General features: G+C 43.6%; 1 protein-coding gene across 2 annotated transcripts in view; it reads right to left on the bottom strand.

Moving 5' to 3' along the window:
- nek7 (NIMA-related kinase 7) overlaps nucleotides 1-20,079 on the bottom strand; it is a 99,683-nt gene that overhangs the window by 14,072 nt on the left and 65,532 nt on the right. For both annotated transcript variants that reach the window (XM_034709536.1, XM_034709528.1), the window contains exon 8: nucleotides 7,548-7,642. In XM_034709536.1, coding sequence (XP_034565427.1) covers nucleotides 7,548-7,642 — 95 coding nt within the window. The remainder of the gene's footprint in view (nucleotides 1-7,547; nucleotides 7,643-20,079) is intronic.

The raw sequence follows: 20,079 nt of genomic DNA, 5'->3' as shown, positions 1-20,079 counted from the left end.
TACAATGTTGAAAATAATTAAAATAAATAAAGATATTGAATGAGAAGGTGTGGGAGTATATATCATATCACTGCAACAGCCCAAACATGATAACTACTTTTTATTCTGCTCCCAGTCTTTTTTGAATGATAATAAAATAATTTGATGGTTGTTTGTCTGTCGTGTATTTTTAGGGGGTCAGCCTCTTAGGTCCTGAGAAATGTCTAACCAGCTCGACGGACAGTGGGGGTCACCACTCTCCTGCACGGTTGTTTTGGGGGTTGCAGGCTGAATAGCTTGGGGAGCCCCTGGTTTAGATAACTCTCCAGATCTGGCACAGCGTGAAACAGACAGCAGTAACAGGAACACGTATAGTATGTTAACACTTTAAAAACACACAGCTACTGCATGAAGTAGATAAAGGATACAAAGCAGCAGGCCTCCAAAAAGCCTCGCTCACTTTTTTTCAAGAGCGTTCAGAGAGCTAGCCACAGGGCCAACTCATCACATGCAAACACCAGCTGCTGAGAGCCGAGCATTTCTGGGCCTCGTAAAACCAACAGCAAAACAAGAGAGGAGGGAGAGGCATAAAGCAGGAGGCATGAGACACGGGCACAGTCAGAGGCATGGATGGCTGGGCTCCTGCAGGAGAGAGACACATTCCCGTAAAGCTTTTCAAGATATTCCCCTCTGCTGCTAACCTTTCTACAAAACATCTGCACACGCCGGGGACCTGCAGTGTGTGTAAAACGCATCTATTTTAAATACAGAGTTAGGGAAGGAATGCAAATATGTTTCGACTTTGAGACCTCATCCACGGGCATTAGGGTTGCAAAATTCTGGGAATTTTCAAAGTTGGAAACTTTTCATGGGAATAAACCAGGAATTTACTAAATTGAAGGTTGGCTCTTAATAGGGAACTTAAATATAGTTGGGGAAAATATATTTTAGCATAATCCTGATTAAAACAACCAGATTTCAATGCTATTCCTCAGTCACATGCACATAGCACACTGCTTACTGCAGGACTACTGAGACCACGCCCCCTACATGTGTGCACTGTGCATTCCTCCATCACATGAAGCACAGATGATCTCTAGAATCCTGCAGAGGCTTGAGAAGCTTGAGGGAAGATGCTTTTTTATTTGCATGTTGAATGGGACTTTGTTGGAGGTAGAGCTGCTCTTTTCATTTAACATTTTGAACAGGACTTTATTGGGATTGCATTTTTGTAAATTTTTGAATGGGTTGGATCGGGGGGATGAGTAATATTTAACTCAACATTCATGTTTTTGTTCTTCAATTAAAGAATTGATTGTTGAATAAAATATATAACACTTGATAAAGTTCTACTTACAAATAAATCTGATTTAATTGTATTATTTTGGATGGATGTCTCAAGGTTCAAGGTTTCTTTATTATCCCTGGGGGACAATTTGTCTTTCAGTCAGCGGTGACAAACAAAACAGTGCAACAAGTCACACCAACATCAAAACATTCAAAACGGTAACAACAGTAACAACATGGAAACAACAGTTCTGCGGCATCATTAAGCAGGCTAGCTGCTATCGGTGCAAAAAAGTTTATTTTCATTTTCGTCCTGCTTTTCGGCATCGCGAAAAGCAGGACCCGTGGCACGGGTCAGCCACGATGGACCAGGCCTTGCTGAAGGTCCTGGCTCGGTGAAGGCTTGACATGTCAGGCAGGGGTGTGCCCGCAACCCTGCTGCATATCTTCACTACAGCCTGCAGTCTATTTTTATTTTTTAGACTTGTCTGCTTATAACAAAACATATTTATGCTTGGATATGATACCTTTTTAAATTACCCTCAATTCACAGTTAATTCCAAGCGGCAACCTCCAGTCTCAAACTATGAAGCCCATGGGGAAGTGTTATAAACTGCAGTTCATCAATAATCCACTTGAGGCTGGCTGCAGAAACACGGGAAACCACATACACACCAATTCAAAAAAGACGATCTTTGCAGCAGAAATAAACATGTTTACAGCCTGGATCAAAAAACAGCTCGGCTCTACGTCACTAATTTCTCTATCGGCACACACTGTACGGGGTAGTGTTCATTTTGGCGGCTATTTTAGGTTCAGTCTTAGTCTTATATATGCCTGTTAGTTTTAGTCACATTTTAGTCTTTGATTTTTGCCAAATCATTTTCTCTCTTTAAAATAATTCATGTAGTTGATCAGATATCAGTATCAGGGTTACCAAGTGTTCAAATAGTCAACATTTCACTCTTTTAACACTTTTGTGTAATATCTGAAGTTAAATGATTTAGCCTCTAACTGCTAAAAAAAAAAAAGTAAAAAGAAAACATTCTTGATGTGAACACTATGAAGATATTTTGATTCTCTTGATTCAAATAAAAATGCCATGAACACAATATAAGGGCTGTCTTGCACTTTTACAACGGTCCCTGAATGCACCTGCACTGGATAGACAGTCAGTTCACGGCACTCTGAAATGCATCTGCATCTTTGATGACAAGTTGATCCAAACTTACTAAATGTGTCTGATGTTTCACCAAACTGGAACACATCAAGCTGTACATGCAGAGCTTTTTGTGATTTTTTTTCTAAGGTGACGGTTCAGAAGATGTTAAGATTACGAGATTTTGCCCAAATAAGGACATGACCGACTGGACTCCCGGTTGGGAACGCATAGCTGTTGGCTCGGAGGTTCAAACTCCACTTCTTTACGTCACACTCTGCCTGATTGAGTTCTGCATTTCCAATATGGCTGCCGCCGTTGATTGGCTTCAAAACAGCGCTCAGGAACAGATGGGTGACGTCACGGATACTACGTCCATACTTATACAGTCTATGGTTATCCATCCATCCATTATCTTGACCGCTTATCCCGTTAGGGGTCACGGGGGGCTGGAGCCTATCCCAGCTGGCTTCGGGCGGAAGGCAGGGTACACCCTGGACAGGTCGCCAACCTATCACAGGGCTAACACAGAGAGACAGACAACCATTCATGCACACACTCACACCTACGGGCAATTTAGAGTGATCAATCAACCTGAGCATGTTTTTGGATTGTGGGAGGAAGCCGGAGAACCCGGAAAGAACCCACGCATGCACGGGGAGAACATGCAAACTCCACACAGAAAGGCACATGCCCGGCCGGGGATCCGAACCAGGAACCTTCTAGCTGTGGGGCAACAGCGCTACCCACTGCACCACCGTGCAGTCTATGGTTAATTCCCATTAATTCCCATGGAAAGTTTCCAATCTGGAATATTTCCAAAATTCCCCAGCTAAACTTTCCATGGAAACTTACTGGAAATTTTCCACCTCTTTGCAACCTTAATGGGCATACGACTAAACCCCGTCCTTCTTTCCTGCTCACCCTGGGAGACAACCTCAGCGACTCGCAGCATCCCTGCTCTCCACGGTGTATGGGGTTTGTGTGCGGGGCACCGGGCAGGGTCAGGTGATGTAATGAGTTTGGACTTGTAGAGAAAGGGATCAAACGGAATGAAAGATAAAGATAGACGCAGATACAATGACCAGGTATTGACGGGCGGACCCTTCGGACCCTTTCCCAACCCCCGGGCACCAGAATAAAAAAAGGCAGCCCGCTCTCAAATGGAGCTGTTTCTCACACAAGGAACCAAACTCCCTGGGATGCAGGCGCGCACACATTGACGAACACACACACAAAAAACATACCGCAGCACAATCCTCAGCGCCGACTGTATGTTCAGTGAAATCAATGAGTACCACAGGGATCAGGCGTGGATTTCTATGTGAATTCCTTCTGCCTGAAGGTTAAGTGAGGAAAAGGGAGGCATATGGAGGGAAACATAGCAGAGGGGAGGAGAAAGTGGAGCGAGTTTGTCTGAGAAACAGGTAAGTTTCCTGACATAGAATGCACTGCGGAGCCCTCTCACCACAAGAAGAGGGGAAACTGAGAGTCTGCTCTTCAAAGAGAATATGCATGGCGCGCTGAGCACGGCTCTGGTAACAATGAGGTTGTAAAATCTTTATCTCCACAGGCTCGTTGCATGGCTCACCTTGACCTAATGGCTGGAGTTCTGTCTCTGCTCTTGTACCTGCAGTACTTTCTCTCTGACTAAACAACCCCCTCCATCTTTCTCTTCTCTCCAGCAATCTATAACCCTGCTCTCACTTTTTGTTATTTTCCCTCTCCAGTCCTTCCCCTCTGCTCTCTCTCTCTAACCTTCTATCTGATACTTCTTTTCATTCCCTCTGAAGACTTTTAATGCATATCCCCTTCCCCTCCTCTAGCTTCCTATATTCTTCCTATATAGATTCCTTAACTTTTTCACCCCACATTTTTATTCCCTGCCTCCTCAGCAGCAAGCCCTCCTCTTTATTTTCACTCTGGCTCTCTTGTTCTGTCCTTCCCTCCTCTCACCTCTGGCCTCCATCTTGCTTTCACAGTATTCAGTCCAGACTCTGACCCCTGGCAGTTTTTCCTGAGAGTAGTAGTCATAAAAGATCAATGGACTGCTCCCTTTCTAGCACTGGGAAACATCCAAGGCTGTGCAAGAAATACTGTGACAACTTTTAAATACATAGACTCAGAGACAAAACATCTTCAGCTTCATTTTGAACCAAGAAAACTGTTAAATAAACGTGAACATCTCTGCTGTCAGAGTCAAATTTAGGGACAAAGTGCTGCAGTACATGTCACTAAACCTGCCTCCTCCGTGTAAGCAGAAAACAGGGTCTGTTTTAAAGTAAAACAGCATGTTTTCAAAGATAATTCTCATCATACTGACTTGAGTCCAAGTGTTCATTCTTCTGAGATGTTCAGTTTTAATGAGTTACTTGATGCTAACATTGGGTACAACACCAAAACGTGGCAGGATGTCAATACAATAGCCAAGCGGCAACATCCAGCCATGAGACTTGAGGCCAATATGGAAGTAATTAAAACTGCAGTTCCTCGAGTGTCCACTAGAGGCTGGCTCAAAAGTACCAGAAACCACATATCCCCCTTTTCGACCAACGCAAACCTGGTTCTAGTTCCGGGCTGGTACTCGTGCTGGTTCGGAGCTTGTTCAACTTGTGAACCAACTCGGCACCAGTTTGTTTTTCCACCCGCTCGAGCCCGTGGAAAAGCCACGTCATGACGTCACTTCTACGTGACCGCTTTTCACAGCAGCGCTAGCGCAAACTTTCCCTCACAATAACAACAATGGCGGACAATCCATTCTCTTCTAAAAGGGATTTAGTCCTGGTCGATCCCTCCAGCTTGTTTTGGATCTCCTGCAAGGACCAAACCGCAAGGAGGCCGCTTGTTTCCTCGACCGACCACTGCTTAGCCTTGGAATCCATTAGCTTCGTCTTTGTTATTTTTTCGCTGCAGGAAAATGGTGGAAACTCGTTTGGTTTTTCTTTCTGGTCACGACAACCCCGCCCCTCACTCTGACTCAAGCAGTTCGCGTTTCTAGACCAGGAAATAGTTGGTGCCGCTCTGGAACCTGTTTTCTTGCAGTCGAAACACAAACAATGGTTCTCAATTGAGCACCGGTTCTGATCCGGCCCTGAAACTGCCTCGTGGAAAAAGGGTAATACACACCCATTCAAACAAGCCGATCTTTACAGCAGAAATAAACATGTTTACAGCCTGGTTCATAAAATGATATTAGTCTGAATAGCTAATTTCTCTATCGGGGTGAATTTTGTCATGACTCAGCAGTTTCAAAGATAGTAAGATTACGAGTTTTGCATAATTAGAATACTTGATTGACAGGCGGGAACACTGTAGCTGTTAGGGAGGAGGCTCAAAGTCCACCTCTTTACCTCACACTGGGTCAACAGAAGTTAGGTTGAGTTTGGCATTTCCAATATGGCTCCTGCGTACGATATGCTTCAAAACAGATGGGTGACGTCACAAACACTAGGTCCATTTATTTTATGTTGGTCCATGTTTATTTGAACCCAACTTAATGCACTTACTTGCACTTTTGTATAACTTATATATGCTCCTGTGATATATTGATATATTTTTATTGTCATTCTATCATGATGTGTTGTTTCCACCTGTTATTTATCTTGATTGTTTGTTATGAACTCTGTTTTGACCTCTGTTTTGGACTACGGATAAAAATTAGCCTTATGACTAACTCTGGTATATTAACATGGATGCAACACTGAAATGTTCATTAATATGCACTGTCCCTTTAAATAAATAAATCAATTATACAGTCTGTCTGCACAGGAGGTTGATCATTCCTGTACAGACTCCGACTCCAAATGTGAAACATGTGACCGCTCATCAAAGGGGTATTTTGGCTTCCCTTTTGTACATCTTGTTATAGAGGTTAATGGTCCAAATCTATAGCAATTAGTTAGGGGAAGCTGTGGCTTAGTGGTAGAGTGGGTTGTCTCTTAACTGGAAGATGGTGGTGGAAGACTAGAAAAGTGCTTTGTCAGTACAGTCCATTCACCGTTTAGCTTTACCTCAAATGAAAAGAAACCTGGACCAAACTCAATCCAGATAAATCAACCACATTTAAAAGAGCTCAATGAAGTAATCCTTTGCAGTGCTGCCTCGATGAAGAAGTCGTGATACCTGCAGACACTCAGCACAATGAATAACAAACTAGAGAAATCTGCTTTGTATCACCCTCCATGTGAAAAACACATAAGTAGCAGACATTAAAAAAAAAAAAGGTATGAAAACAGAATGTGACCTACAGCACCTGCCGCTCTCAGCCAACCACAGCCGAGCGTTTCTGCGGTGCATTGTGGGAAACTAATTAGCATGAAGGACTGCGGTCTCTGAGCAACCATGACCTGCAAGCTGAGCTAAAACTTCTTCCTCATGCATTCTCCACCTCTCTGCCCGAGGCGCTGTGGAGAAGCTGTAGTCGCTGGTGCGTTGAAATGCAGCCCAAGTGATCAGCAGCTCAGGGGAGTTGGGCGAGAGGAGGGGAGGAAAATGTGGGTGTTTCCTCGGCCGACAGTGTGTCTCAGGAAAATGTGTGTGTGCATGTGAAGGTTGGCAAGGTGAAACATCAGATTGACTGCTATCATCCATGTCTATCACCGCTCTACTCCTCTCTTTTTTTCCCTGCTCTTTGTTCCCTCCTCCTGGGCTTGTTTCCACTCAGTGTGGTCTGCAGCGAAGGCCTGTGGTGTTTCGCTCCTGACTAATCAAACTAGTCAGTGTCACTGGGCGGCCTTATCTAAAACACATGGCCATGTCAGTTCCCTTCACCTCTCTGCTTTTCAACATTTAGCAGGTTCTCAGGCAGAGTCTCTTTCACTGAAGGAGTCTGAAGGTCTGCAGCTCAGCAGAGAACACAGATATAACAGGTAGCAGCAGCGCACATCAATCTATTATGACTTTAAGAGAGTGTTATTAATTCTTTACAAATTATGACTCATCGTTGACGTGGATGTAAATGCAGCACACACAAAGCCTGAGAGTGCAGGTGTTGTATTACTCCATTATCTGCAGGATTGAGGATAGTTTGTTTGTTTGTGTGTGTCTGAGCCGATGTGTTCGCACGTCACTCCCACAGTCGACTGCTAAGGTGACAGCGTGTGCACATATTCCCGTAGTTTACCTCGTAGAGCAGGCATCCTAGCGACCAGATGTCAGATTTGAAGTTGTAGCCGTTTTCATGTATCCTCTCCGGTGACATGTAGTAAGGAGTACCCACTGGAACACAGAGGGAAAGGGAGAGGGAGAGGGAGGAGAGGGGGTGAGAGAGGGGAGAGGAATAGGAAGACAGATGTAGAGAGAGAGAGGTGGAAAAGGACAAAGAGAGAGTGAGCTTTAACATTTTGCATCGGGTAGCACACAGTTCATCAAAAGGGTTAAAACAGCACATATAGGTACACAGGGGAGGCATCATGTTAAAGCCTCTGGGAACTTAACTTTGAATATTTAAAATTCATATAGAAACAAAATGTAATGTGTCATTAAACATCAACAAAAATGAGTGAAAATAAACATCAATAACTATTCTGTTCAAAAGCAGCTAATTTTCCAGTTCAGACCGTTTCTCAGGACTGTGTGGGCGTGGCTAACTTTTTCTAAAGGCTGATTTGTACTTCTGCGTCGAATCAACTGCATAGCCTACGCCGGAGTTCTGGGGAGCTCCCGTACCTACGCAGAGGCCTACGCACGTAGCTGACGAGCACCTCCTCCAAAATGTAACTACGCGTAGAATCGACGTGGACTGCAAGCCCTGTGATTGGTCGGCTCGGTGGTATTGTATTTCCTAGGGATGCACTGATCCTACTTTTTAGGTCCCGATATCGATACCTGGGCTTTGGTATCTGCTGATACCGATACTAGCTGATCCGATCCTGGTTTTGATTTAACGATCTCTATTCTTTAATGTGAGGATGGAATCATGTTTTGGTAACTTCAGGCTTTTCTGACTTGATGGTGAACTGTACCTGGGTTCCAAGTGCTAAACCAGAGGCTGGAATCCCTTCATTTGAAGGATCTTGAACAATTAAATCCAACAACCTGTGCGTGTTTTCACACTTTGAATCCATTATTAGAAGGCTTCTTGCATTTTTGCAGTAGGCTACAGCTCACAGTCACTAATGTAGTTATCCATCACGCTCCTCTGGGCAAAAATGCACAGACCGGTCGGCGCTGATGACGTAGGAGACGCACATGGCTGTTGTAAACACAGAAAAGCATAGAACTGAGATGAATAGATCTGCCATATGGATCAGCACTATATATCGGCCCTTTGTCACCGATATCCGATCTAGCTTTTTGAGTCCGATCTAGCCGATATCCAATACCAAGATCGGATCGGTGCATCCCTAGTATTTCCCGCATTTACAGCACTTCCGGGATCCCCGCTCATCGGCCGTGTATTTAATCTCCTCCTCTCTATTCTTCATGTAATCATGTTTCAGCTGTAGATTAACAGAACACGCTCTGAATCTCTGTGGAAAAGGAAACAGAGATCGTAGCGGGGCCGGAAGCAGGCGACCGGCTATCAGAGAGACCGCACTGCCCTCAAGCGTTTCGGCGGAGAATTCCTGCGTGACACGGACACACCGACGCACAAGTATGTGGTGCTAATGGGGATGCAGAAGTATTGACCAGCGTTAAACCATGGCAACACTCACAACACAACATGGAGCAGCACAGAGAGAGTGTTCAAAGCCTGCACGACTCTGAATCTGACAAAAACTGAAATCTGAAAGTTATTTATTATAAATGGTCTCTGAGTGCTGAGTTTCAAAATAAGTATTTGGTTTATCACTTTTATTACGTTGTAGTCTCCATGTTCGGGACATCAGGAGCATGTGATGTGCAGGAAGGCAGAGTCTGGCTACACTCTGAGCTTCTTGGGGAAAGTTAGTGAGGGTAGAGTTTTCGGGACTAAACCAACATTAAACCGGGACCCGCTGTTTCCCCAAATCCATCCCAGTTGGGAAATAGAAGAATGACAACAAGCGGTCATCTTCAATGGTGGATGTGCAGCGAGGGACATCTCACACGATCACAGCAGTGCAGACGGTCTATGATTAGCAAACAAGCTAACAGAGAGGAGTTCACTCTGGCATTAGGAGACGGTCTGAGCAGGAGCGGAGTAGTTTTGTTGAACATGTGGGCGTGACTTCGTGTTTTCTTTATGATTGGTTAGATATTTATTTCGTCATAAATATCCAAGTATTGGTGCGCTGGTGGCCTAGCGGTCTAAGCGACCCACATACAGAGGCTATAGTCCTCGTTGCAGAGGTCGCCGACTCGACTCCTGACCGCGACCATTTCCTGCATGTCTTCCCCCGCTCTCTACTCCCCATGGTTCCTGTCTCTCTTCAGCTGTCCTATCAAATAAAGGCAAAAAATAATAATAATGATAATAAAAAATGAATCAATAAATATCAAAGTAAGCCCCGCCCACTTTAACCTAGTGTCAAAACATTATGAAAAGCTCCACTCATAATATTTAAAAAATGGAATAAAGTCAAGTTCTGATATTTGTATATATATAATAGTTTGTACATACAACAATAAACATCATAGTTAGAAAGTTTCTATCGGGGCGCTGGTGGCCTAGCGGTCTAAGCACCCCACATACAGAGGCTACAGTCCTCGTCACAGGGGTAGCCAATTCAATTCCCGGCCTTGACCATTTCCTGCATGTCTTCCCCCACTCTCTACTCCCTATGTTTCCTGTCTATCTTCAGCTGTCCTATCTAATAAAGGCAAAAAAGCCAAAAATATTAAAAAAAAAAAAGAAAAAAAGAAAGTTTCTGTTGATTTTGGTTTCCAGAGGCTTTAAAAGTGGACACACTCAGAGTCCGGGACTCTACAGTCTGAAAACAAAACCTAAAGTCAGACTTTAAATTGATTTGTCCCGAGCAGGCTGCAGTAAGATGATATTTAATCACGTTATATATCATCATGTACATCAATACAGTGCATGCAATTCTACTAGCACCACAAAGTTGCATGCTCATGTACAGCAGACACACTCTAACACACAAACTATACATGAATCAGTTTTGATTACTGAGGCCGGGTAATGATCTGAAACAGTAGTCAGAGAATACGCCCAGGGAGCAGCCGTGGAGCCTTAAAACTTGGCCCGCTCCTGGTTCTGGTTTGGAAACTCAAGAATCCCCACACTGCCACGGCGGCTGGCAGCGCTCCAGAGAATCAGTCCTTCACCCAAACTGGACGCAGAGATGAACCGCAGCTCAGCGTTGACTCCATCGCGCGCTGCAGGAAGCCTCGGATATTTGCTGCTTTCCTAACCGAGTCTGACTGGCTGCTTTTTTCATTTGCTTTCTGTTTGCTGTGATTTCCCATATAAAAGTCTATCAAGCACATCCAGCAGAGGTTTTATATTAATCACATATGGTTAAAGGATGGAAATTTTAGCAGGCCTCTAACCTGTGCTGAGCAGCTCTCAGACTCTGCTCACTCCCTGTCCTCTGAGGCTCACTGGGATATGCAGATGACAGCTGTACGCAGGCTCTGCTGAGTTGGTGTGCAACGTCCATCAGCAGGATTGTTGCATACGAGTACACGACAATGTGGGCAGGCCTCACTGCACAGCTTCTGCTATTCATGTCACAATAATCAACATCTTCTTGCTTCCTGCTCGGGATTCATACTGCTCCATATTAACCTGAAAACTGATTTGCTATGCTACGATATTCAACCTTGATTGCTCATTATGTTTCTTATGTTTCAACAGTTTCAGTGACATCAGCTGAACTGCAAGTCTGACTACAATACTAGACCGATGACCTAACTCTGGATCTTTCTTTTATATCTCCAATGCTTCGTGCCAAATGTTCCTCTGAGCCTGTGGTGTAATGTAACAAGCAAAGTTAAGCTTCTCAGGTTTTCAGTGGAATCAAACAGAAAAGTCTGCCTGGAGCACTGAATGGTTTACAGCAAAGATACATTTCTGGTCTTCTGTTGAGATTAAAACGATCCGAAATCTGTCCTAGGAGTCAGAACCAAACAGAGAGTATCAACGTACGTTCTAACCCTCCATTTATCTGGAAAAAACGTCCAAAAAATTCCACATCTGTGAAACTTTGTTCTTCAAATCAAGGCTGAAGAATCTCCTGTTTCCATCTGCATTCAACTATTTTGGGAAAAGGGTTTTAATCGTCATTTTTTTGTAACCCTACACTCTTTAATTTAATACCTTCATGTTATAAGCTGTGTTTTTATTCAAGGGCTGCAGCCTTCAAAAGCTTTGAGGGCTGTCCCATTTCAAAGGCTCCAATATGGCCCACAAATGTGTCCTACCTGGTCTGCATTGGATGCAACTGGAGTATCCCATAATTCTTAGCACCACAGTCCAAAGGCAATGGTGGTTGGGTAATACGCTGTTTACTTGCTATTAGTTTCAACTCAATAGCGAGCTGTATGAATGTTATCATCTTTGAAATGTTGATGATGGTTGCATAAGTTAGTGGTGCCAGGTAGTTAGCCACATTAGCTAGCTACCTTCCAATTGCTATGCGACAGGGTTGGCGCAATATGATGCCAGCATACAGGCAGTAGCGGTCGATGAGATAAATAGAAAATTCTTGGTCTGGACTGGGACACAGCTATAGTTTTTTCTGCTTTAGCTGTTTATATTCTAACGGCTTGTTTTTAAAGCTCCTGTAATGAACTTTCTGATTGTCACTTTTGGCGCCCACTTGTGGACAAAGCAGTACTTCTTACACCTTTGCTGGTTTTGTCCTGAGCATGTGTAAGTTGTGTTTTCTGACAAAGAAATGTCATCTTGCTTTCTTTTAACGGTGAAATGTATCACTCTTTAAATATTTGCAATGGAAAGAGGTTTTTTTTTTTTAAAAAAGACTGCTTCATCAGTCTCCTTCAAGCGGCAACCTCCCGCCGGGAGAATTGAAGCAAATGCGAAGTGTTAAAAACTGCAGTTCATCGAGGATCCACTTGAGGCTGGCTCCAGAAGTACTGGAAACCACATACACACCAATTCAAAAAAGCCGATCTTTACAGTAGAAATAAACATTTTTACAGCCTGGTTCAAAAAACGAGTGTAGTCTGGATAGCTCATTTCTTGGCACACACTGTACGGGGGGTGAATTTTATCATAACACAGCAATTTCGAAGATATTAAGATTACGAGTCTTGCAATGAGAGGCACAGCTGACTTGATTGACAGGCGGAAACACTGTAGCTGTTGGCTAGGAGGCTCAAAGCCCGCCTCTTTACGTCACACTCGCGCAAAAGTAGTTATGTTGGGTTCAACATTTCCAATATGGCTGCCGCCGACAAAAGAAACAGCACTTCAGAAACAGATGGGTGACATCATTGATACTACGTCCATTTATTATACAGTCTGTGGTCTCCTCTGACACCTACCCCCTCAGAGTCTTTACAGGCACTAATAAAATCACACTATAAAGCTGTCAGTGTTGTTGTTGATGGTCCTGTTTGCTTTTGTAGGCCATAAAGAGGAATCAATGTTAACTTCAGTGTGTTTCCTCACTGGTATAAAAAAAATCCTCACAGGAGCTTTAAGTTTGAAATACCCTCTTCTGATGTGCGTCTTTTGTCCTTTGGAGAGATGTGTTGCCGAACTTTACCTCAAGAAACGGGTGTGTTTGTGTTTAGGACATATATTAAATGCATATATGGAAAAACTTGCATGAATAATGTTCTTTTTTAAAACTTTTTAACCCCCCTGTTATCCTTTGGGTCAATTTGACCCCATTCAATGTTTAACGTCTCTAAAAAATATGTTTAATATATTTTTTTTGTTTCATATTTCATGACGTTTCCTAATTCAAAGGGGACAACTGGGTAAATAGAAAAAATGTATATGATGATATGTTCTAATTTCCTCCACACATTTAATAGGCATCCGTGTTCATTGGGGTCAATTTGACCCCTGGCTGTTTTTGCTGTTTAAAACATAAAATATCTACTTTTTACACGTATTTATTTGGTTGTTTTCGGATGATACTGAGGTCCATATAACATACAATTTTATCATCTACAAAAACCTTCCTCTGCTTTAGGGGAGCATCACCCTACCTGTCGAACGAGAACTTCTGATAGGTCAAACAACATTGGACGGGGGGACATTTCTTTCCCATGAGAACATTGATATTTGCTTTACTGTGGGGTGGGAAATATTGTCCTGTGAGGCATTGATGATTCACTCAACACAGGGGTGGAGCTGCCGTAGACGTGCTCCTGCTGCAGACGATCTGGACTCCAGCTGATACGGACGTGCTGGACTCCAGCGGCAACAGCTTCTACTACTCGTCTCATCACTATCACTTCTCTCTCTTACTCCCCTCTATCTGTCTTTCCAGACCCAACTGGGTCGAGGCATGATGGCTGTCTAACATGAGTCTGGTCCTGCCTGAGGCTGTAAAGATCAGCTTTTTTGAATTGGTGTGTATGTGGTTTCAGTACTTCTGGAGCCAGCCTCAAGTGGACACTTGATGAACTGCAGTTTTTAACATTTCTGCACTGGCTTCAATTCTCCCGGCGGGAGGTTGCCGCTTGAAGGAGACTGATGAAGCAGTCTTTTTTTTAAAAAACTCTTTCCACTGAAAATATTTAAAGAGTGATACATTTCACCGTTAAAAGAAAGCAAGATGAGATTTCCTTGTCAGAAAACACAACTTACACATGCTCAGGACAAAAACAGCAAAGGTGTAAGAAGTAATGCTTTGTCCACAGGGGGGCGCCAAAAGTGACAATCAGAAAGTTCATTACAGGAGCTTTAAAAACAAGCCGTTAGAATATAAACAGCTAAAGCAGAAGCCACACTAAAGCTGTGTCCCAATCCAGACCGAGAATTCTCTGATTCTCCTGCCTGTACGCCGGCGTCACATAGCACCAACCCTGTAGCCTAACAATGGGTAGGTAGCTAGCTAATGTGGCTAACTGCCTGTTAAAAGGAAGTTTTTCCTCACCACTGTAACTAGCTAAATACTGCGATGTGCAATGCTCATGATGGATTAAGGTGGGGTCAGACTGAGTCTTACCCTGTCTTGAAGTTGGGTCTCTGTTCATAATTTGACATGGAGTGGTCTAGACCTCCTATGTTTGTAAAAGCATCTTGAGATAACGTTTGCTGTGATTTGGCGCTTTACAAATAAAGATTGATTGATTGATTGATATAGAAGAATGCACAGCTCAGTCAAATTTGAGGATAACAGGAGGGTTAAGTGAAAGAAAGTTCAGGCGAATGTCTAAAAGAAAGAAGTTTGAAAGGGGGAGGAGCTTGTTGTAAACGGTAACTGGTCACTAAGCTCAGCACAAACAGCAGTGAACGTTAGCTTGGTAGGTTAGAACAGCTTACACATGGAAAGGAGGAAGCAGCAAAGTCAGCCTGCAGGAGAATGGTAAAAAAGGAAAACATAACCTCTCACACTCACAAACACACACACACACACACACACACTCCTAATCCAGTCTGCATATTAGCAGGTCGGAAGAAACTCAACTAATGTAATTGCAATTAAGGAAACTATTACAGAGGGAGCTATTATATTTGAAGTCTATGGGAACTGAAATGAAAGCTAGCACTTTCTAATTTCGTTGCGGATCTAATTGGGTCGAGAAAACACACTTTTATCTTAAATGTGCTGTTTTGAATAATGAAGTGTTACCTGTCATTCCAAAAATAATCAGCATCTGCACAGGCAGCCGAGACGCAGGAGAGAGAGTGTGAGAGAGAGAGAGAGAGAGAGAGAGAGAGAGAGAGAGAGAGAAGAAGAAGAAACCGAGGACTGGGGATTGCTGTTTTAATTGGTCATCAGGTTGGTATCGAGGTTTGTGCGTGTGCGTGTGTGTGTGTGTGTGTGTGAGGTCTCATGGTGAGGTCTGAACAAGCTCCCCTAACATTCATTATTAGTTGATTAAAGAGAATCAGCCTCTCTTATGCTAATAGTTGCATTAAAAAAAAAGGCAGCAGCAGCGGCGGCGGCGGCGGGCTCAGGCTCCGTCAGCATGCTAAATTAAGGGCACATTACTTATTCATGCAAATAAATTGAGAGTCATGTTGGGATTGATTTCCATTATTGTGAATGGCGGTGACAACACTGTGTTCTCTGTGAAACAGGCTAATCGTTGTTGTATAGGAGGTGAGATGCCAACCAGAATAAAGAAGCACACGCTCCTAACCTTCTGCTGGATGTTCTGTTGAATCAACCTTTCAGGTGTTCTTTTAAATACGTGTATTCATTTGTGCAGACTTGGAGTTCATTTAATGCCTGTTTTAGATTTCTACATGTGAACAGTGATGAATCTTAAACACAAAGAGGTGATTTCCCCTCCACATCCCAGGCAGAGAGTTTGGGAAACCCTCCTCTATCTCCCAGACGATGAATTGTAAAACGTGCAGCAGCAGCCGCAGCAGCTGAGCCAGAACGGACTCAGCCTCATAGTCAGGAGTCGTCATTCTTCGGTTTCCCTTATAGTCCCATTATGTTTTCATGGTTTTCTATATGTCCTGCTGAGCCCTCGCCCTCTATTTGGCTCCCCGCCTACCCCTCTCCGTTTCACGACTCGCTTCCTCTCCTTTATAAGATAACCGAGTCTTTAAATGCAAGTTGAAATCCTCATGATTATTTCCAACATCACCCTCCCTGAAGTCGTTCTGTTTCTTGTTCTCCCTCTTCCTCTCTTCGTTCCTTTTCCCCCGGTGCTCATCGTTAACACCTCTCTCATTACAGGTGTTAATTGCAGGTATATTATACTACTTGTTTCTGCCAATTGGCTACTCTCTCATTCCTCTAATGATTGCATCAGCTTTCCACGCTCAACCATTCTTTTCTGTGCAATGTAACTTTTTTCTCTTACCCTGCAAACCTATCCTAGCATCGGAAAACATGCAAGTGTGTGTGTGTATGTGAGACAGAGTGTGTGTGTGTATTTATGTCAGTCTCAGGTCCCAGAGTGTGAATGTATATGTGTCACTTGTAGGAGTGTGTGCATGTATATTTGAGCCTGAATTCGAGCACATATGGATGTGCACATGGGTCATGATGCATACATACATCTGTATAGGAGACAAAGAGTCTGAGTGACTCAGTGTGCAGGAGTGTGTGTACGAGACAAAAAGTGTGTGTGCGTGTGTGTGTGCATGCGTGTGCGTGTGTGTGCATGCGTGTGCGTGTGTGTGTGTGTAAATGTGACTGCAGGCTGCTGAGCGACTGAGTTGAAAGCCTGGGAGCTGACAGGCTGTATGCCTGGACCTCCATCTCATCTCCACCACCCTGCTCCACTGTTCAGCTGGGTGGCTGGGCTCATTACAGACCCACGCTGGCACGCAATTGCACGCACACACACACTCTCACACACACACCCCACTATTCCTCACATTCTTTCAATCCCTTTCAATTGCTTCCCTGTTTTTCCTTTATTTTTGCAGAGACAGTCTGATTCTCTCTTCCTCCTGCTTCCTTCGTTTTCTGTTTTGTCATCGTCTCTCACACTCGCAACATTCCACCTTTCTTATTTCTCTTCTATGTCTCATGCTCCCTTCTTTTCCTGACATATTGCTTACACCCCCACCACCACCCCTCCCCTCAATTCTCCAACTCTGGTTTTCTCACACCTTCCATCTCTCTCCAACCTTTTCATTCACCTCCACCTTTGTGTGCCTCTCCGGCTGAAAGTCAGCATACCGGAGGGCTCGAGAGCAGATGAAAATACAAAGAGGACAAGTTTGACAGAAGAGCGGGAGCAGGAGTGAAGGACAGGGGGACAGAGAAAGACAGACAGGAAGTCTGCTCTTTAAACAAAGCACAAAATGTCAGAGGAAATCCATGAAGCCTTCTGAGTCCCGGGTGTCAGCCGGCCATGCTCACCCAGGAATAGAACCTGATTTTTCAGTACTCCATCATCTACTGAAAACCTTCAACAAGAATGTGGTCATACAGAATATAATATATATGACTACAAATCCTCAAATGCTCTTATTTGAGGGGTTGATTTCATGTTTTAAGGCCAAACTAACACTCCTGCATCAAATGTATCTGCACTGGAAGAAGTGTGACACTGTGATTTGGACGTCAACAAAGCCGTCTTGTTTGCTTCAGATTAACGATGAGAGCGTTCCAGCTGACCCCTCTGTGCGTGTGGAGCTGCCTCTCCTCCGTCGGCCTAAAGAGGGTGCTGTGGACTCAACATTTAATGAGCAATCACAGCCGCTTTCACCCAGCTCTCCTGGCACTGCAGGCTGCTCAGTTGATAGGGCTTCTGCTGAGTTGATCATGTGATTCACACTTTTCTCAAAGGCTGGGCTGCTGCTGCTGCCGTGGTACAGGGGCTGAGAATAGCGCTCTGTTTCTGGTAAAAACAGCTTGACATGGGGAAGTGAGACAGCGCGAATGGCAGCGTTTATATTTGTCCATGGGATTCATTTTTCTTCATTTCCCATCATGAAGCAGCTAAAACTGCAGAGGGGACGGCGGGTGTCACATTCTCATGTGCCCCCATGGGCCGGGTCAAACCATCTCCACTGCTGTGTCATAGCTTTCTGTGTAAGACCGGACATGGAGCCGCTGAGGCACATTGTGAAATCAGGAGAGAATTTTTTATACTTTGACTAAAGACAAGCAAAAAGGACGGATGAAGGAGCTAAAAGTGTAACAACAAAAATCCAAAGAGTGAGGGTTTTCTTGTGTGATATGACAACAAGACACAAGATCACATTAACCTAAATCACAAGGAGCTGATTGCTTCTGTTGTGTTGCTGTTACTAGATTACCTTTACCAAAATAAAGGAGGAAATGTTGACGTGTTGAAAAATGACGAGGTCTTGATTTTTTTCAACCATGACACGGTTCTTTAAGACACTTCTTAAAAAATCTGATATAAAACTTGTAAGTGTTTGATATACAGTATAATGATTTTTGTATATCATGCTCAATATTTTATTCCTAATAATCATGTCAAACACTATTTCTATCCCAGCTCATCACGTACCAAGTTTTAAAACTTCTTTGAAGGCTTCTCTCATGTGTCCATGCACGTAGTTCCTCAGGTTCTTCTTCTCTTTTCCCGGCCCTGTTTCCTCCGAGACACATTAACCCTTAAAGACCTAGACCATTTTGAATATGCTGAATGAGACAATGTGGTATCAATGGAAAGCAGAGAATGTCCGCTGTAACTAGGGATGGGTACCTTTCACATTTGAACCGATACGGTACTGATACCCGGTACCTGGGAATCAGTACCGGTACTCAACGGTACCAATTTTTGGTACTTGTGTGTGTTTATGTGGTAATAAATGTTAATTTGTTTAATAATAAAATCTCAACATTTTTAAATTTAACATATTTATTTCATTCAACATGAATTGAACAGAAACAGGATTATATAGGTGATTAGATATATTAGCTGACACGTGCTCGTGGCGTCTAATCGCTCTTTAGGGAGTTTATCAATGAACACACTTTAATGCCTGCGGACGGGTAAAAGTCAGTTCTCTGTCTCTTTATAATAACAGGACACACAACTTACTTGTTGGGCATTCACGCACACAGGAACGGTTATAAACAGAGCAGGTAGTCGGAGCGAGAGGGTCCGTCTCAAACATAGACTGTAAATAAAAAGGTCTCAACCTGGTCTCAATTTAATCCTCATGCAGCTCTGCCTGCGGTGAGTGCGCGCGCCCGTCAGCTGTAGGCTCCGTTTGGCGCGCTCACGCGTAGATGCAGAGAGCAGAGCGCAGTGAGCAGAGACGTCCACCCGGTCAGTCTCAAACTTTATTACAGGGCGAAAGTATAAAAAATCGCCTTCTCTTCCACTCCCTCACGGTCACGAGGATGTGTTCAGGTACCGAAACATGGTACTGTTTGATTTTACGTGAGTCGGTACTCGGTAGTACCGACGGAATTCGGTCTGTACCTATAAAAGTACTGAATTCGGTCCCCATCCCTAGCTGTAACTGAGTTTTTAAAGCTTGTTGATGGGATTAGCGGTTCAAAGGTTATCAAACATGCAAGAACAAGTAGCCGCCGCTGGCTGTCCAGGTCTTTGAGGGCAACGAACTTTGGGATGCTCGGTGACACAGTCATCTCAAAGCTACTTCTGGTTTAACGCAGGACTGAACTGATATTAATTGAGAGTTTTGGGATGCAGGGCAATCATTGTTTTCATTGTTCTTCCTCTTATGAAGACACCACAGCGGCAACAAACTCTGAGGCTGCTTCGAGATCTGACCTCCGCCACGACGTACCAGCTTGATTTTATTTGATTCCTCTCCATCATAAAACATTTGTTAGTCCCACTAGTTAGTGAAAATATAAACACACTACACATAATATCACATGTGATGGCTGTTTTCTTTTATGCTGATACGTCATATTTTGCCCTGTTGAAGCAATCTTTAAATCTCCTCTTTACATTATTAGATTTTTTTGTGTTTTTGTTTTTTATTTTTTATTTTTTATTCTATTTCAAACATCTTTTTTTTTTTTTTTAAGTTATATTTTTTTGCCTTTTTTTTGCCTTTATTGTTTAGGACAGCTGAAGAGAGACAGGAAATGTGGGGAGTAGAGAGTGGGGGAAGACATGCAGGAAATGGTCGACCGGCTGGGAATCGAACCGGCGACCCCTGCGTCGAGGACTGTAGCCTCTGTATGTGGGGCGCTTAG

This window comes from Notolabrus celidotus, chromosome 2, assembly GCF_009762535.1.
Source record: "Notolabrus celidotus isolate fNotCel1 chromosome 2, fNotCel1.pri, whole genome shotgun sequence".
NCBI lineage: Eukaryota > Metazoa > Chordata > Actinopteri > Labriformes > Labridae > Notolabrus > Notolabrus celidotus.
Note: the sequence above shows the minus strand (reverse complement) of the source record. Positions and strands in the feature narration are given on the sequence as shown.